Raw genomic sequence first — 19,338 nt, 5'->3', positions numbered from 1 at the left:
GGGGCCGGGCGGCCTAAGGCGCTGCCTCCTTGTGGGGTGGGCGGTGCTTGTTCCCCCCGCCCCCCAACTTTATTCCGTGGGCTGGCGTCGCTCATTGGCTGCCGCGCAGAGCTGCCGCCGCTCATTGGCTGATCCTCAGAGCAGACGGAAGGGGGCCGTTGCGCGCTCCCTTCAGTGCAATGGCGGTGGCGGTGGTGCAGCCGCGGCCGGGCCTCGCTCTGGACCCGGGGCTGGGGCCCATCCTGCGGGAGGCAGTGAGGGCTCTGGGCCGGGCCGGGGCCGCGGAGGAGCTGGCAGCGGCTCTGGACGCGGTGCCCGCTGCTCTGGCGGCGGCAGGCGGTCCAGCAGCTCTCGGGGAGCGGGAGCGGGCGCTGTTCGACGCCTTCCTGCGCAGCCTGGCCCGGGCGCCTGGCGCGGCGCGGCCCGAGGGCGTGTGGCAGCGCTGTTTCCTGGAGGGCCCGCCCAGCCTTGTTCTCTGCGTCTTGCTGGAGGCCCTTGGCTCCGCGGGGTCAGTCCGGCTCACCGGGGCAGGCTGACGGGCTGGGGTTCCCCAGGGCTGGTCTCGGCGCGCAGCAGGGGTGCCTTAGCTGGGCTGCAGTGCGGAGGGGGACGGAGATTGGGTGAGCGCGGGCAGCCCTTTCCCCGCCGTGAGTGCCTTCAGACACAGCTCGATGCTGTTCGTCCCGCAGAGTCACAGAGCTCTTGCAGTCCAGGCAGTTGAAGGTCCGGAATGTTTGGAGCCGAGGAATCTTCAGATAAAATGATACTAAAATCGCTTTAATTGGATTTTGTTTTTTTTAATCGGTGTAACAGAAAAGAGGCGTTTCAGTGGTGATCCCACAACAGAAAAGCAGTAGTATGCAAATCTTATTTTTGCCATTTAAAAGAGGCAGGAACTTACAGTTATTTTCTTCCAGCTCTGGCCTTGACGCGAGGGAGGTAGTTGAGGTCCTGGAGCAGTTCCTGCAGAAGGGCCGGTTGTCAGCGTTACTGTGGGAGGTCTGTCAGCATCAGGCGCAGGCGGGCTGCCTGGAGCTGCAGGACGCCCTGCTCAACAAGATTGTGAGTTTGCCCGAGCATGTGAGCAATAAACTCCAGGGGAAAAACCCACCAGTGTTCTTCCCACAGAACTACTTCCCTCTCCTGGGTGATGCAGTTCTCCAGGTGCTAGAGAAGATCTCTGATTCTCTGCGAGGTAAGGCTGCAAGGGTGACTGTACTGTAGGGTTGTGTTTTCTGAAGAAGTGTTTTGTGTGTGGACCCCAGGGCTGCTGCTTGAAATACAGATACATGATTAGTGTTGCAGAGCCTCATGTTCCTCCTTCAGGTTATCCTTCAAGCATAAAGTCCCAGGAATGAGGAAGATGGCTGAGGCCTTTTGGAATACACTGAAAGCAATTAAAGAGCATCTTCTGTTGCTAAAGCTTAGTTGTGGTCACTTGGTGTGTGCTGAAGGAATTGTTTGGGAGATGAGAGTGGTACTGAATCAACTAGTGGCATTGCATTAACGTGAGACTGAGCTGCTTTAGCTTTCTGCCTGTCACTGTAACTAATACTGAATGCTGGTTTCTGCCTGAAGGCCAGTAGTGGAGGGGGGAGGAGATGATGATCGAAGATAAAAAGTTAATGTGTTTTCAGAATTCAACACTTGTGGAAGTCTCTGCACCTCCTCCTGAAGGTTGGTTGGAGGATGCTGGTGCCATGCTTGTTTAAGCTCATGTCTGTTTTATCCTAGGTGGCTTGGACTGCTCCATCTCTTTTGTTTCTCATGTCCTGGGGAAGGTGTGCATTCATGGAAGGCAAAGTGAGTGTTTTACCATGCTCTTTTGGGGAGGGGGCAAGTTTTAGTGTATTAGCATGGGAGGATAACTGTGATGATAATCAATGGAAGGAGTGGGAGACCAACAAGTTAATATAGAGCTATTCTGAGTTGAGCTGCACAGGCTGCCCTTGGCTTTCTGAAGCTGCTCAGCTGTGTCTGGTAGATGTTGGTGCTTTTTTGCTGGCTTATATGAATGGGACCTGTTCTCTCAAAAACTGATGGAGAGAACATCCTCATTGGGATGATGAGAATTGGGATGAGGAGATTCTCATTATGCCATTTGGATTATGACTACTAAATGTCTTTTAGTGCTTTTCATGTCTGAAAGTGTTGTGAATACCAGTGTAAGTCCCTGCCCATGTGCAGTAGACCTCTTGTGGGAGCAGCCTTCGCTCTGGCTTTGCTTAGAACTTAAAAGCCACTGAATGCAGTAGTTAACAGGGCTGGGGAAGAAGGAGGAAGATTTTTCTGATCCTTTACTGTGATGAGGAATTCTGGCCAGTTCCACAGGCTGCCTAGGGTGGTTCTTATCAGTCAGTTCTCCAGTTCTTGTTTGAGAATGAACAAAGAAGAGCAACAGAGCTGGAGGAAGGTCTGAAGCACAAGTCTGATGAGGAATATCTGGGGGGGCTCAGCCTGGAGAAAAGGAAGCTCGGTGGGACCTTCTGACTCCACAACTCCAACAGGAGGGTGCAGCCAGGTGGTGATCAGGCTCTGCTCCCAGGAATCAAGGGACAGGACAAGAAGAAATGGCCTCAAACTGTGCCATGAAGATCTCAATTAGATATTAAGGAAAACTTGGATTCATGGAAAGGGTGGTCAGGAATTGGAACAGGCTGCCCAGGGTAGTGGTGGAGTCACTGAATCTGTGGAGGGATTTAAAAGCCACGTGGATGTGGCATTTGGGGACACGGTTTAGTGTTAGCCTTGACAGTGCTGGGTTATAGTTGGGCTCGATGGTCTTGTTCTTCTCCAGCCTAAATGATTCCCTGATTCTAGTTGTATTTCCAGTGCAGGAGCAATATGGAGTTGAAAACTGTACATTGTATTTCTTCATGTTGTAAAGATCTTTAAATTCTCAGGTCAGTCTCAAATGCCGTTGTACCAGTCCCGCTCATCTGGAGTATTTACTGTTTTCTCTTGTGCTTCAGAGGAAATTCTGGGAGTTTTGGTGCCCCGCCTGACAGACCTCACCAAGTCAGACTGTATCTGGCAGAGGATATGCTGGCGGTTGGTGGAATGTGTGCCAGACCGCTGGATGGAAGCAGTGGTCCTTGGTTTTGTGCAGAGAGCACCCGGGTAAGAACTCTGCTTTCTCCCTGATCCACATCAAAGGCAGGAATTGTCACAAATACTTGCAGAATCAATCTCTGAAAGGTGCTGTATTTGTGTAGGTGGTTTTTTACACTGCCATTTCCTAAAAGACTCAAGGGATAACGTAGTTGATTGTTGCCTCTTAGGGAGAACCTACACATTTCTGAAGTATCTACATCATGACATGCAGTGGAAAAACAAGTGAAAGCATTCTTTGCCATTACTGCCTCACTATCTGAGTTTAGAGGTATTCTAGAGGCTTGGTTTCACATAGCTGCTCTCAGATTTTCTTATGATTAGGAGCAGCATGACAACAATAACAGGGATTCCTGATGTTTTGTCATTGTCTTGTTAGGGCAGATGTCTTGTCCAGATTGCTGGGGAGCCTGGTTGTGAAGAACAAGAAGGCTCAGTTTGTGGTGACACAGAAGATGCTGCTCTTGCAGTATGGCCATACGGTGAGGACTCTGTGGGGAACAGCAGTGTTGTGCCGGGTTTTCCCAATGTGTTTTTAGCTTTACTCTTCTTGAGTAAGTTTAACTCTTCATTCCAAAATGAGCCCTCAGTCTCCCCACATTTGTGCAGCTGTTCACTTACAGCAGAGTGCAACAGAGAGGGAGTGGTGAACAGTAGCTTTGAAATCATGGGATTCATGTGTTCTCTCAGGGTCAGTGGTGGTTAGCAGAATTACTGTACTCCTCTGGAACCAAGTGATTATTTGCACAGTTTCAGAATTCTGGGTTGCTGAAGGCATTTAGTTATTTTAGAATCTGAAAGAGTAGATTGAGACAGCCAGGATCTGCCCTCAGGGATAAGAATTAGATCAAAGACATGAGACAGACTGTTGGGATTTTTCCTGTGCACCTAAGTTTGTCTCAGGGTGTTAGGAGCTCTACTGTGGCTTGTGAGGCTGTTGTGGGAGATGTTCTTTAGGCTTCATGAGTTCTATGTTTGCCTGGGACTCTGCTGGTTTTGTTGGTAAAATACTGTACTGTATTTCTGTCATGGTTTTCCATGTATTTTGTCATGCTTGCTTGTTTGTTTTTTTAAAATTAGTTTGCTTTTCTGTCTCTGAATGTTGTCAACCAGTCCTTCAGAATGAGGTTTAATCATAGTAAATAAACCCAGACTCTTGTTATTGCTGGATGACAGCTTTTTGTCCAGTTGAAGCAGGAGTTGTGGTTTTCCTTGCAGACAGCAATGCTGCAGAACCTCCTTGGCTACCTGTCCCTGGACAGCCTCCGGCGCACCTTGTTGTTCAGAGTAAGGTTCACTGAGGTGTCTGAATGGGAACAATGTACTCTGTGTGTGTCTAGGGGTGCACAATTTTGGTGCTTCTCTCAGATTTTGTTTGCTTTCATGAGAATGAAGGAATCCCAGCCATATCCCAAGTAAACTGTGATAAATGAATCAAAGCTTGCTTTCTGCACTGCTGGCATTATTTTTTCATGTGTAATTGGTAAATTGTCTTTCAAGTAGCAAAACTAGTGAGGCTTGGGTTCTGACTGATGTCCCATGTCCTCTGTCCTTCTCAGCTTCCTCAGTCATGCTGTTTATGTGGCTGGGCACATGGCAGCAAGGGATCAAGTTGTTTACCAAACGGTTGATGTTTCAGAATCTCTCTCATGCACATTTTCTTCAGCAGGGATGGTGGCAGATATTTTGCCTCTCCAAGTCAGCAATGTGATGAAACTTCTATAAAATCTGTATATCTGGAAATCCCTGCAATTTTGTCAAATTATTATTTTTCCCACTGTTTACGTGTTCTAAAATGATACGGAAGTTCTGACAGTTATCTAAAATTTAACTAAACACAGATAAAACCTTAGAATATCATACTGCTTTTTGATAATAATACATAGTGCTTTGCATATAGTATTTATTAAGGAGAAATAAACATCACTTTTAAATTTAAAAGCCCATTATATTTAAAAATATCTTAAATGAAAGTGCAGTTCTTGGGTGGTCAAACACAGTACATTTTGGGCCCCAAAATACAAAATTTGCATTTTTTTACCCTCTTTGTAGGGAGAGTAAAAACGTGCTTCGAAAAGTACCTCTGTATAGAGAAGATCCATTTCAGACCAATCTGAGTTCTCTGATTTAGGTGCTGCAGGAGCTATTGGAGACCTGGAGCAGCAGCAGTGCTGTGAAACACTCCCCAGCTGAGCAGCAGCTGTACATTAGCAAGGCCATCCTCATCTGCCTCTCCCACCTGAAGGAGCCTGAAATTGAGAGCTGCAGACAAGGTGAGGCTATGTGAGAAGCAGGGCTTAGATTTGTTTAGCAGAGTGTCTTACTATGAGTAGAAAAATATCTTGTTTTGATCTGTGGATAAGCAGAATTGTCCAACTTTCACCTTGGCAAATGGGGTAACCGGCTGGAATCCTCTTTAACATTTATATGATAGAATTCCAAGTGCATAACTTTAGGTTATGGAATTGAAGAAGGCCTGTCTTTGCCTTAAGGTTCTTACACAAGCAGTGGTTTAAAAACCCTGAAGTCTTGTCACAGGAAGAAAAGGACTGACTCTGGCACTTGTGTGAGGAATGATTTGTAATTTACAGGCTTGGAGCATGGGTGCAGCTCCAGAGAGGCAGGGAAGGTATTGCGGGATAAAAAGCTGTTAGCTTGGTGTCTGACAGTCCATGGGCATTCCTCAGTGTGAAGTGAGCAGGTTAGACACTGGCATAGACCTCCAGTTCTGTGCTCACACAGTGCATAGCACACAGGGGTCCTGGCCTGACATCTCTGTTTCTATTGCAATAAAAACAAAAATCTGTACAATGTCTAGAATTAATTCTCTGTGTGTGTGTGACGTATGGGGGGGGATGTGGAGGTTCACTTCAGGACTTGCTCATCTGTTTCATTCTAGAATTAATTATTCTTTAAGTGAATAAGTAACCTGATACATATTACCAGTTCTGTAGTTTTATTGTCAGTTTTTTATATGACAGCTGTTGAAAAGATAAGCTTTCTGAGATGAAGGAGGTCAGTCAAACAACAGTAAGCCTGCCTGGTGAAGCTGGTGTCTTGATCCACCAGTACAGGCGGGGGTCGTGATGGTTCATTTGATCTCGAGGTACAAAAGACACAGCAGGGACAACAGCATGCTTCAATACACTCGCAGCAGAGCACTTTTTTGGTGCTAACAACTCAGTTATGTGATAGAAGGGGAAAGATAAAGGAAACAGGGTAGAGGAGAAAAGAGAGAGAAGAAAGAGGGGATGGGAAATAGCTACCAACAGATGGGACAACGTCCTCGTGGTCTGCAGCCAACAGATGGGTCTTCCTTCTGTGGGGAGATCTCAAAAGGCTTCTCCAAAGAGTCACCTTTTATAGTCTTTCTCCCAATGCGAATGGTGTCTGGCCAAGAGGTGGGGAAGATTTATGCTTAGAGAAGTAAGTATGGTACAGTATGGTATCTATAAACAGTTCCTTGGTGAGCATCCACCTTTGCCAGGCAAGAACTCCTGTCTGAAGCAAGTGGGGTCCACCGAGGTCTTCTTGCGATGGTTGTGAGGCAAATGAGGGAAACTTTGGACCATCTCTTACAGCTGGTAACCAGTATTCCCTGAAGGCTGAGAAATACTTGTGTTATCTGCCTGTTTGAACATATCCAAAGTTGGGCAAATACCTGTACCTATGTGATTGTTGTACTGGTCAGAACTTGTAGTGTCCTCAAAACATGACATTTATTTAAGTGACTCTGAAGCACTCTAGAACCAAACTAAGGATTGATTTACCATCCGTTTTTGTTTCAGTGAAAACCAAAATATTGCAAATTTAGAATATATTGTAACATTTTGTTGACTTTGTACCCTGTGGAAGGGTGTGGATTTGCTGTGCTGGTGCTGAAGGGCAACACTGACACTTCAGGGAGGGAAGCCACAGTTCAGGGATCCTTTCTATGCATTATTGGGTGGTGAGTGGGTAAAGCTGCCCTCAGGGAAACACATAAAGATGGGTGTTTGTTTCTGCCACTGTTTCAGAATTTCAAATTTGTGTTGTTGTTTGTTTCAGAGCTTCTGACAAGCATGATGGAGGGTGTGCAGTGCCACTTGGACAGCAGTCTGCCACAACTACGGCGTCTGGGCATGGTGGTGGCAGAGGCCATCAGCTTGAAAATAAACACTGAGGGGCCTGTTCTGAAGTTTGAGGTGAAGGTTTCAGTGAAATTTATGACTGGTGTGCTGGGCTTAGAGGAAGTAAAAGCTTTAAACCAGATGATCCAGGGCATTATAGCACTTTTTTATCTGGAAATAAGGAAAGGTAGTCACACCTTCAAAAAGAGAGAATCTGTTTACAAAAAAGTAGTTGTATTGTAATGGTCAGGTGGCTGAGTCACTTCAGGAGTGCAATCTGCTGGCAGAGGTTGGGATAAACTTGGTAATTAAAGTTTATCTTACTGCATGAGGGAATCAGAATCGGGGTTTTAGGAGTTGAGAGGGAACTTCAAACCTAAAGCAGTGGAGAGCATTCAGTCCCTGACATGGTGGGAACACCTGTTCTGAGCTGGGATTTTCAAGACTGATGTGGAGATATGTACTCTGTTCTTTCCAGTAGAGTTTATGTGACTTATCTTATGTGATTAAATCACATTAATTCTTTAAAAGCCTGTCACATTCCTCCTGTCACATTGCCATTTATTAAATGTTTGAAAGATGGAAATAACTTTCAGACAAGGTGTCATCAGGTACTACTCTTAAATATAAGGACAAAGATTGCAGCTGCCTGCTGCTGGCAGCACAGGGATTGAAACAGGATTGGTGAGGGTTCATCTGCTCATGATTTTAGTCCATGTGCAGTACAAGGGTGAAATGTTGAATGCTGGGTGTATTTGCAGTAAGTAATAGAGTGCAGCAACAGTTATTCTGTATGTCTAGTATGAAGAAGACGATGAAACAAGAGAATTGAAGTCACTTCTGGTGCAGACTCCATCATTCTGTGTTGTCCCCAGTCTTCCCGATGATGAGTAAGTTATTGCTATTATTCATGCCATCTTCTTGCCCTTTTCCATGCCTTTTTCTCATTACACACAAGAACTGTGTATGGTATTCAAGATGTTTTATGTATTCTTGAACATCATAATGCATCACCTTCTTGCAATGTGATTTAATTACATTGGTAATTCAGTTGGTAGTGTATATTAAAATTGCCTGTTGATAGTTGCGTGTTGTAAAACTGTGGTGTAGGCGTCTTGTATTCCCTTGTGTAGAATCAAATGGGCATTTCTGTTTGCTTCTTGGAAATCTGGTATTTGTGCTGTATGCCCCCAGCCCATTCACCCATGACAAAAATCTACTGTGTCTGTCACTCTAAAGACTGGCTCTTCAGTGCTCATAACTTCCAGAGCTGGGGCTCTTTAAAGCACTGTTTGATCAGCAAGGGAGTGAAACACTTTATGTTATTAGCGGATGAAGCTGTCCAGCACTCCAGAGAAGTACAAAAAAATTATAGATCCCACTTTAGGGGGATTATCAGCATAGACAGCTGTTAGAGGCAGCTTTTGAGAATCAGAGAGATGAAAGGACAATGCCAAAGAAATAGGTAGAGACAGAAAAAATATTCCCAATTATTGTATTCATCCTATGCAAGACCTAGCAATGGTTAAAAATGGTTTTTTCCCATTTTGAAGAGTCATGGAATGGTTTGGGTTTGAAGGGACCTTAAAGTCCATCCCATTCCACACCTGCCATGGGCAGGGACATCTCCTACTATCCCAGGTTGCTCCAAGCCCTGTCCAACCTGGCCTTGAACTTCCAGGGATGGGGCAGCGACAGCTTCTCTGGGCACCCTGTGCCAGGGCTCCATCACCATGACAGGGAAGAATTTCTTCCTATTATCCAATCTAAACCTACTTTCATTTCAGTTTCATTAACAGTTTAAAATCTGGTGCAAGTCACTGTGATCTGGTTATTGGAGTCTTTCCTTAGCAGTCCCAGATATTGTTCAGGGGAACACATCAAACTAGCCAGTTTAATTTTTTTTTATCCATTGCTCTTATGTTAGAAGATTCTGGTTCTTTTCTTCCCTTACTCCATTCTCCTTCCCAGTACTTTGTTCTTTGTGTCAGCCAAGCTGAATGTGAAACTGCAGCAGGAATGATTATCTGCTGTTCTATTTAGGCAGCAAGGATTGGTAGGGTGGGTAGCTTCTTTGTTGTAAGAACTATTACTGTATGCATTTTAAAATTGCTTGTTCCTCACAGCAGGAATGAGAAAACAGGTGCTGCAGTGCCATTGGTACCAGAGAGTAATGAGAAATCTCATACAGCAGCCCCTGTGATGCCAGATGAAGAGTCAGATGCTGAGCTTGACAGGTATGGGGCAAGAAACAGGGAGGAAATGGAAAATAAATGGCAGATGTGGGGGGAAAGCATCTATCTGTACCTGCATTTCTTGGCAATTGTTCTGATTTCTGACCCTGTTCAGCTGAGTGGTTTGCAGCAGAGCAGGGCTTTGCATAGGAAATTGCACTTGTCAATAAATTAGGCAATGCCTGCGTTGCGTGCAGCCACTGTATTTGTTCTGTTTGACTTAGATGTATATTTCTTGGAAATTGTGAATGTATTTACCCATTTTGATGGTGGATCTGCTTTATTCTCTCACTATATAAAGAAATATATCTATATCTATCTATCTATCTGTCTGTCTATCTATCTATCTATCTATCTATCTATCTATCTATCTATATCTGTAATCAAATCTCAAGAGTCTGTTTCTAGTCTCTTGGTCAGTTAACTCCTTCCTGTACTTGACCAGGTCATGCAGTTCCAGATCTGATCACAGAACTGCTCTTTCCCTAGAATGCCTAAGGATCCCTCTCAGGCCAGGCTTAAGCAGTGCTGCTGAGTGATACAGGGGTGATGAGGTTATAACAGTGTATGCACTGGTTCTTTTTGTGTGGCTGTCTGGGAAAGCAAGGACATATACACCCCATAAACTAACCCCTGCCTTTATTTCTTTTACAGTGATGATGACGACCTCATCCCTTATGACATGTCTGAGGATAAAGAGCTAAAAATTAAGGCTCCTGTGTATATCCGAGACTGTATTGAGGGTAGGAGATTTTGGGCTGTCTTCATCTGTTTCTTACTGAGCTCGGAGAGTGAACTGTGTAGGTTTATTTTTTCTGATCTAATTGAAGAAGCTGTAGAATTTTTGAGTAATTTCAGTGTAGTTCCTAATGCTGGTCATGCTGAGCGTCTATACCAAAACAAATGATAGGCAGAAGGAAATTTGGTATATAGCCAAATACAGCCATTCTGTTAAAAACTTTTGTTTGTCTTTTGATTTCAGTTCTGACTGGATCAAGATCTGAAGATGTGAACAAATGGGAAGCTACAGTCAAGGCCCTTGAGAGCTTGGTACGGAAGAATCCAGCAGCAGCAAGAGAGGTGAAGTATTCTGATCTAGGTTACCAGAGGGCTGCATTGCCAGAGGGGCTATCCCTTTGCTGTCATGCGGAGACTAAACATGCCAATGGAGCAGAAGGCCAGGCTAATGTGTAGCTGGCTTAAAGGTACACATTCACAAGCTTTCAGTTTGGAAGTAGAAGGAAATAGTTGCCTTGAAGTTGAGGTTATAGAGCACAGTGGAACAGAGAAGCAACAGAAGTGCTGGCAGCACCCTTCCGTCTCACAGCTCCAGTGCTCAAAATGGAACATCCTACAAGGAGTGCTTGCCAGTGTGAAGAAGCTCCAGGCTTTGTGCTGGGCAGGAAAAACACTAGAAATGCAGATTACAGAGCAGCCATTTTGGATTTTGAATTGAAATTCAATTTAATTGTTATTCCCCAATGAAAATGGAGGCAAAATCAAATGTGTTTTCCCTATTTGCTTGTACAAGCATAATGTCTTGTGGAGGGAGTAGTTGGATTGTACTGGTCAAGATGAAAAACTCAGGGAGAAGAACGTGGGACAAGGTCACTGTGTGAAGAAGAGTGCTCACCACTGCCTGCTAGTGAACATTTGATAGTGTCAGAGACACCAGCTGAGAAAGAGAAGGCTGTGCTACTGTACCCTGTAACCCATCTGTTACAGTGACAATTCATTCTTTGTCATGATGCTACACTTCTTCATAAAGCCCAGGTGAAATGTGGACAGAGAATTGGCAGATGGAGGATCTGTTTAGGGTTTTCAGAAATAAGTCTGATGACATTAGGCTTAATATGTTTTCTCTCCCTCCTAAGGATTGGACATGTTGCCTAAACAGAATACCTCCTTGTCTTTGTTTAAACATTAGAAGTGGTCCATAACTCCTGTGAGGCAAAAACCAAAACACCATCAGGATTTTGATTCATTTTTTCATATATTGAGCAGGTTAGTGTGGAGCTGGCAAAAATATTATTGCATCTGGAGGAGAAGACCTGCATTGAAGGCTTTGAGGAGCTCCGTCAAAGAGCTCAAGTAGCTGTTTTAACCACAGACCCAATACCTGTGAGTTCTTCCTACTATTTTCCTTTTTCCAGCTGAGGCACAGGCAAAAACTGAAGCAGCTGAAGTCTCTTTCTCATTTGATAGAGGGAACTGTCAGAGTGGCAGAACAGGTAGTTCAGGTCTAACAGCATTTATGCTGCTGAAGAGCCTGCAAGGAATGACTGAACCAATAGGAAAAGGAAAACCCTGTCAGAGTGGAGGAACTGCTTGGAAGCTGTTCCCTTGCATGCACCTGACAAAGCAGATCAGATAAAGACCTGTTGTACTGAAGGGTTTGACGTAGAGGGAAGCTGAGGCACAAAGGGCTTCTACAGAGAAAGACCTGACTGGTGACTGTAAACAGGGAATCACGGACTGTTTTGGGTGGGAAAGGATCTTTAAAACCCATCTCATTTCAACCCCCTGCCATAGGCAGGGACACCTTCCAGTATCCCAGGTTGCTCCAAGCCCTGTCCAGCCTGGCCCTGGACACTTCCAGGGATCCAGGGGCAGCCACAGCTTCTCTGGGCACCCTCACAGGGAAGAATGCCTTCCTAATATCCAATCTAGATCTACACTCTGCCAGTTTAACACCTTTATCCTTCATGCTAGCCAGGCCCCAGTAAGAAATGTCCCTCCATCTTTCCTATAATTGTCTTTAAGTACTAAAAGACCACAGTGAGGTCTCCTGGCTGCTGTGGTAGTTGTTTGGGTACCTCTGCATAGAAGGGAGAGAAGAATGATGCAGTCTCATCTGTCATTTAGTTCTTCTGGGAGAACCTAGAAGTGGAAGTGTCTGAATTTCCCATTTACACTTCACGTTTCTTCCCTTCTCTTGGAGGCTTGCTGTTAACTAACAGGAAGCAGAACCTGTGAAATTAAATGCTTTTAGAGTTAATGGGAATGCTGTTTCTAGCCTGGGTCTGTGTTCATTGTACCCTGATTTTTCTATACAGGTTGCAAAGTACTTGACCTCCCAGTTCTACTCTCTGAACTACAGTCTCCGTCAGCGTATGGACATCCTTGATGTGAGTGCTCTCACTTCCCAGTTCCTTCTGTCTGTTGCACCAGTGCTGAGGTGTAATGGGGTTGCCTTTTATGCCTCATGGGAGAAGGCAGAAGCATGGGAATCTCTTAGATTACTATTTGTGTGTGTCTCCCTCTTGTTCCTAACCCTGCTGCACTCCATCACACAGGGATTCTTCCCCACAGAATGCAGAGCATGTGTTGGGCATTTGCCTGGGACAAGCCACAGTTTACTTTCACATCATCAATCTGTTTTATCTTCCCTTTCTGGAAGACAGCAATCTGTCTGTGACTCCTTCCACACTTGTGTCTGAAGAAGGAGCCACTGCTCTATTTCAGGGCTAAGTGACCAAGTGCTCAGTCAGTACCTCAGAGCCAGGTGGCTCGTGGAGGTCAGTTTCCTGCTGTTCTTCACTCTGTAACTGTTGTGCCTTTCTGCCTTGTTGCTTCTGTCAGTTTGGATGCTGGTGATGCTGTTGTTCCCTAGGGATTACCCTTTTTAACTGAGCCTCTGTCTGTTTTATCTAGGTATTGGTTTTGGCAGCTCAGGAATTGTCCTGTCCCAAATTTCATGGGAAGACCAAGCATTCTGGTGCCCAAAAGCCTTGTATCCAGCTCCTTCCAGGAAGTGACAGCTCTAAGGACTGGAGAAGAATTGTTGATGAGAGGATCAAAAGCAAGACTCGGAGATTTACTACGGTGAGGCTAGGAGCAAACTAATGTCAAATCCACCAAAAATAGGGACACTTGGAGCTGCTGTATGTTCTGTCTGGAAAGAGCAAAATACCTGTGAAAATGGACCCAATCCAAAGGAAAATCAGATATATATTTGAAGTTACGGAGTCTGAGTATTTTGGTGCAGAGTACCCACACCTGTAGTCCTCTCCTAGCAGGGAGAGGAAGATAAACCTGAAATTCCTTACCTGGCTTTGAGGGATAATTGTTGTTCTGAGCTTGTGTGGCCACTGCAGGGAGCTGTGACTGCACCTCAGATCGCAGGGCCTCCATCAGACTAGCTGCCTCTGGACTACACTGTCTCAGCCTTCCTATATTCCAGAGAGATAAACTGATGCCACTTTCCTAGTTTCCAGAATTCCCCTGTGGTTCAGCCTGGAGAGTTTTCCTTCCAAAACTCCTTTATCCCTTGCATGTTATTGTTCCTTATATCTAAGTGAGCAGTACTGAGGTATATTGTATTGAAATGTTCAGATGTGGAGAAGATCTGAAGTTGGAAGTGGGCAATCCAGTTGGGAAACTGGTTGCCCAAGGTGTACAAGCAGTGGTTGATGATGGGCTTGCTGCAAGGAATCTGTAGTCTTGACAGTGTCCAGTGAAGTGGAAGAGCTGGCAGTGCTGTATCTTGTGCCTAGACTTTATTTTTCTCTTGGACAGGGTCAGTCTTGTGTGGAACTGGCTTCCTGCCCAAATGAGTTCAATTCTGTTGCTGGATATTTCTTTTTCCCATTGATTCAGCACTTTGACAGGTGAGTGTGAACACTTTAGATGTGGGATGTGAGCATGGCAGCTGCCAGAGTGAACATTTCTGCTTGTCCTGCTAGGCTCAGAGCAGCAGGCTACAGCCCAGGAGCTGTGCAGGAGCCCAGTGATACCACACTGACACTTGGGTCCTTCACAAAGCTTGGGGAGGAGAGGGTTGTAGTCTCTTGGACCTACCCTTTGAAGTCTTGTAGGGCAGGAATATGCAGGACCCTGCAGAAGTGAAGATATATCAGCAGGTACACAGGTAAGTAATTCTGGCAGTCCTGCACCAATACTGAGCCTCTACTGTGGGAGGTTCATACAAACCACGGAGCTCAGACTGCAGTCTTGAACCAAAGTTAACTCTGTCTCAGGTTGGGCCTATCACCTGCACTGGTCTCTGAGGCCACCGTATAGAACACAGGACATAGTTTATTGTCAGTCTCTTATGTCTTTGTAAACCTAAGGAAGGCTGAGTAATCGGTTCCATGATAACCAAGATTATTGTAATACCAGTTGTAATGGTATGGCAGTGGGGACAGCTCTTGCCTATAGGTGTTTCCAAGTAAAGCCCGTTGGTAGAATGTGTGATACCTGCTGCATGAATACAGGATATTGCTCTGGGAGATACTGGGAGACTACATCTGGGAGAAAAGAGAGAGCAAACAGTTCTGATCTCTGTTAACCTGGTAGTGCCTGTATAATGACTGTTGTAGGGATTCAGGCTTCTGGGGATGATTCCCCCTCCATGACCTCCTGACTGTTGCAAAGAGGCACTGATCAGCCTTCTCACTGCTACACAACTCTGTCTTGCACTTGCAGGCCTTTAACAACATTTGATCTTCTGGGGGAAGATCACTTAGTCCTTGGAAGACTGGTCCACACTTTAGCAGTCCTGATGTACTTGGCTGTCAACACTGTGGTAAGGAAGGGCAGAGAGCAGGGGTGACTTCCAGCCTGGGAACCTGAGGTGCCTCCTAGAACAGCCATGTGCTTCAGAGCCTGTTGCACTGAGACTGGCAGCAAGTTGGAGTTGAGTGGGCTGAGAAGTTGTGAAATGGGCTGGGAAGAACTGGTCAGAAAAAAGTCATGGGATTTGAGCCACTTGTGCACTAATTTGCTTCTTGTCAACTTCCTGGGGGCAGTTGGGCATATTATTTCACTTCACTGCCAGTTTCCCATCTGTAAAATAAATTCAGCTGTAGAACTGATCTTAACAAAACCTTTGTTCAAGCATTTGGACGACACTCCCAGGCACATGATGGGATTGTTGGGGTGTCCTGTGCTGGGCAGGAGTTGGATTCGTGACCCTTGTGGGTCCCTTCCAGCTCAGGACACGCTCTGATTTGATGAGCAGTTTGTCTCAAGGCCCAGCTCTACAGGACAGTGTGGATGGTGTTCAGTGATGCTGTCACAATCCTCTTTTGCAGGCAGTGACAGCAATGGGAAAGGCACTGCTGGAGTTTGTTTGGGCACTACGTTTCCACACGGACTCGTGAGTTACTGTAGTTGTATGCTCTCATTTTTAAAGATCAGCTGTGAGCCAGCCTCCAGTCATAGTTTGTGCAAGATAAGCATCTGGCTCAGATTGTCAGTGACTTAAGGCATTTACTTTTTGCTCTCCTCCAGCTGTGTGTTCTTATGATTGAGTTTAATGCAAGCCCAACATATGAACTTTGCTGGTGTCTTCCAGTGTGGCAGTACAGCCATTACCTATGGAAAGTTTGTCAAATTTCCTGACCACCTGTCCATGTGATAGTTTCATCTGTGTTTATTTAGGGAGCTCAGAAAACTTCAGATTCAATTCTAGCATTCAGTCTTGGAAAGGAATTAAGACATGTAGCCAAAAGTCTGTAAATATCCAATTTCTGTTTTGCTCTCAGATGTGTCCAGGACTCTGAATTGTGCTAGATTCCTGTGCACAGCATGGCAGGGGCTCTGTATGTGGGGCACACTGCTAGATTACACCCCTAAGCAGCAGGAATGTAGCAAAAGTCATCATGCCATTTGAAACTGGAGAGCCCCTGAGATGAGAAAGTCAATGCAGAGCATGAAGCTGCAGGCTCTTAACCAGTTCAGTCTTTGTCCACAGGTACGTGCGCCAGGGCCTTTTGTCCTGTATCTCCTCCCTTCTCCTCAGTGTCCCTATGGAGCAGATTCTGGCAGACATGACAGAGGAGCTGTTGGAGACTCAGTCCTGGCTGGGAGGTAAGATGTGGTGGGGTACATCAGTGCTTTTCTGGTTAGTGGTGCAGTCTTTGTGCAGCATCTCTTTAATTGTGATGGCAGCAGTGATGTCCTGGCATTGTGCACCAGAGGTCTGCATGATCAGCAAGTAGAGCACCACATGTGCTGTAGGGATGCAGCACTGGGGCACCTGAGTCATGAACCAAGAGCTGGGTATGGCATTACACACTGGTACTATCCTCACAGGCCACCCAGAAAAATCCACAAAGTCAGTCTGTGCCCCCCTTTCTCTGTCTGAGCAGCCAACCACCCACCTCTTGAAGCTGCAGGAAGTGTTGTCATGTTGCCTGTTACACCCAGACAGTGACTTTGGTCAGCAGTAATACACAAAGCTTGTACAGCCTGTTTACACCATGCACTCATGAGGGGGATGTTGTTAGAGCTAAAAAACAGGAGGAAGAGGAGCATGGTCCAGTCTCTAGTTTTCTATTGTTGATGGAAAGAAAAAGCTACAAAAGACAGCACATTACTTTGAATGCTGTACCTGGCACATGTTAGGTCAACACAAGCTGTGTCTGTGGGTTCTGGCAGGCTGGAGCTGCACAGATCAGTACTCAGGTACTGCAGTGAGCTGGAGGGAAAAGAAGTAACACTGAAGCCCTTCACTGTGTTCTGAGGGTGATTCTTGTGATTCCTTGGTCTGGTTTCCTTCACCATTCTCACTCTTGGTGAGTTGCTTCCCACAGGGAGCAAGCAGGAAGCAACACTGACTCAGCTGGCCTGTGATCCTGGCAGGCTGGGGTGCTCTGTGCCCTTTGAAAGGAAGAGAGCTGCCATGTGGGGCCGAAGACTTCACTTTTCCCATGACACAGTGTGCTCTCAGGAATCTGCTTGTCTCTCCATTTAACACTGCTGTTACCAAGTGAAGCCTTTCAGGAATGTAATTCCAGCACAAGGGTTTGCATAATCTGTTTTCAGTGAGTTATTCTGGGGAGGAGGGGGAGGATAACCAAGTTAGTAGCATTTCCTCATGCTTGTAGGTAGTGTAATAGACCTGTCTAGTGCTTTTGTATGAAAGCTGCATGGTTATTCCTGGTGGGAATGCGAGCAGGGTAAGATAACCGTTGTGGTTGTACCAGAGAAAGGAAAGTTGTTGTAGGAGTTATTCAGAAGCCTTAAAGAATTCAGCTTTGCATATGGTCAGGTGCAATTTAAAGGGCTTCTGGAGCTGCTTCCTGAAACACACCAGCTTCTTGGGCTGTGCCTTTGCTATTTATTGTAAGGCTGTTGGGGAAGAGGTTGTGCAGGGAGGTACTGCTACTCCACTCCAACAGGTCAAGTCTGGCACTAGGAACCTGCTTCTGTGACTGAATCACAGATCTGAGCTCATGGACTTGGCTGTTGCTTCATGACTCTTCCAGACAAAATTTGCAAGAGGTGTCATGTATTAGCTGTGCTGTAGCTGGGAATGGCAAGCTGTCCTGCATGGGAACCTTGACAACTGTGCCTTTTAGCCAATTCAGGTTTCAGCTTAAAGCATCTGTGTTTCTCCTGCTGTGGCCAGAGCACGGTGAGAACAGTGGGATAGTGGCACATGAAGTACTTAGTAGAAATCCACAGTAGAAATCCACTTTCAGTTTGTTGTTGCATCAGGACCCCTGCAAACTGCTCTAGTGTGTCCTATGACTGACTGCTGCCCCTTCAGCCTGTTGGCTGCAGGCCTGGCACTGTCTACTTACTGCATGCTTTGGGACATATCAGCTATGGAGAGAGGTGAGAATCCACTTTGGACTTGTCCATCATTGCCCTTAATTGCCATGTTAGACTTTCTGTTGAGCAGCCTGATCCTTCTTGGGGGAGGGAGGGAATACCTAAACGCTTCTAGGAAATGGTCCCTTTGATTCCTCAGCAGCTGCCTTTGAGGGAATTCCCCACCCCTTGCAAGTGCTGTGCAGCTAGGTCATGGGTAAGTGTGGTTTATGACAGGGCCAACAGGAATACTCTGGTGCCTTGTGCCTTCCATGCAGTGCCAGCAGTGCCAGGTCCATGCTCATGGAACAGAAAGAGCACCAACAGCACTCTGAGCTTTTGAGCTTGTTCCAATCTGCCTTGCAACCTCCCTTTTTGCCTTCTGCCAAGGGAGTATGGAAGCAGCAGGGTGCAGCTCTCCCTGCATTATAAATAGCCCTGCTTCAGTGACATGAGTCATGTGTTTGGTCTGACAGTGCCAGGCTCCCAGCACACTGTTTGTGCGTACAGGATATCCTCACACAGGCTCCCTGCTCTTCCAGGCTCCCCTGCTCAGACATCCTGCATGCATCCTGATTGTTATTTTGCAGTCCCATTAAGGGCCCCTGAAATAACAGCTGCTGGGAACAGCCTCACACTGCCCTTACGTGCTGTGAGAAGTATGGAACTCATTTATCAGAAGACTGGTCTCTCAGAGTGGAGAATATGCTGAACACTGGGGCCTGTCTCCTTCTTTCCCCATTGGAATGCATCACGACCCCAAATTCAGGAAGGAGCCCTGACCATTTTAGATTGCAAGAATGGCAGAGTAGAGACTTTAGACTTTGGAGAAAGTGGATTTCTAACTGCAGACTTCATTCACACTTGTAGTTCAGCTGTACAAAGCTTTTGTGAAGCTCAAGGTGCCAAGTACAAATTCTGGCACAGAGATTATCCCATGGGATCCAAGGTCAGGCAGTTTCTGTAGTGTTTCAGACCAACTGACTATTTGTTTCTCTTACAAGTCTGGAACAATATCCCATGTGGCAGTCAGGGCTTGTCTGAACTCATGCTACTTTACGTGATCACATTTATGCATCTCTCCCTTCTGGCCTAATGCAGTTCCTGTAAGTGCTGGTGTCCAGCCCAGCCGTAGGTGCAAACACTGTTGTTCAGTTCTGTGATTGTCAGTAACAGTGAGAAATGTTAAGGGGACTTTTTCCCATTCTCCATTTAACAGTATCTGCTTCTTTTGCAGATGTGATGGAGAAAGACCCTGATGGGGACTGCAGAAGGCTGGCTCTACAGAACTTGCTGCTAATGGAGAACCTGAAAAAGAAACTTGAAGCTGTTCCTTCCTAGTT

The 19,338-nt window shown here is 45.9% G+C and overlaps 1 protein-coding gene across 1 annotated transcript; it reads left to right on the top strand.

Moving 5' to 3' along the window:
* Positions 1 to 179: 179 nt before the first annotated feature.
* TELO2 (telomere maintenance 2) lies at positions 180 to 19,338 on the top strand. Its single transcript, XM_062503453.1, has 20 exons — positions 180 to 508; positions 918 to 1,195; positions 1,735 to 1,803; positions 2,973 to 3,120; positions 3,491 to 3,593; positions 4,330 to 4,398; positions 5,243 to 5,384; positions 7,159 to 7,295; positions 8,022 to 8,110; positions 9,347 to 9,457; positions 10,109 to 10,197; positions 10,437 to 10,534; positions 11,459 to 11,575; positions 12,511 to 12,582; positions 13,109 to 13,279; positions 13,973 to 14,064; positions 14,882 to 14,981; positions 15,490 to 15,554; positions 16,152 to 16,267; positions 19,233 to 19,338. Exons 1-20 carry the CDS (start codon positions 180 to 182, stop codon positions 19,334 to 19,336), a joined length of 2,499 nt encoding a protein of 832 aa, XP_062359437.1. The 3' UTR covers positions 19,337 to 19,338.

Source organism: Cinclus cinclus, chromosome 16 (assembly GCF_963662255.1).
Source record: "Cinclus cinclus chromosome 16, bCinCin1.1, whole genome shotgun sequence".
Lineage (NCBI taxonomy): Eukaryota > Metazoa > Chordata > Aves > Passeriformes > Cinclidae > Cinclus > Cinclus cinclus.
This window is presented reverse-complemented; position numbering and strand designations above follow the sequence as displayed.

What these genes read in the sequence shown, in the direction of transcription:
- TELO2 (XM_062503453.1), top strand. Translation starts at nt 180, where the DNA reads ATGGCGGTGGCGGTGGTGCAGCCGCGGCCGGGCCTCGCTCTGGACCCG. An exon ending in TTTGTGCAGAGAGCACCCGG is followed by an intron (nt 3,121 to 3,490) that starts GTAAGAACTCTG and finishes TTGTCTTGTTAG; the next exon opens with GGCAGATGTCTTGTCCAGAT. An exon ending in GACTCAGTCCTGGCTGGGAG is followed by an intron (nt 16,268 to 19,232) that starts GTAAGATGTGGT and finishes CTTCTTTTGCAG; the next exon opens with ATGTGATGGAGAAAGACCCT.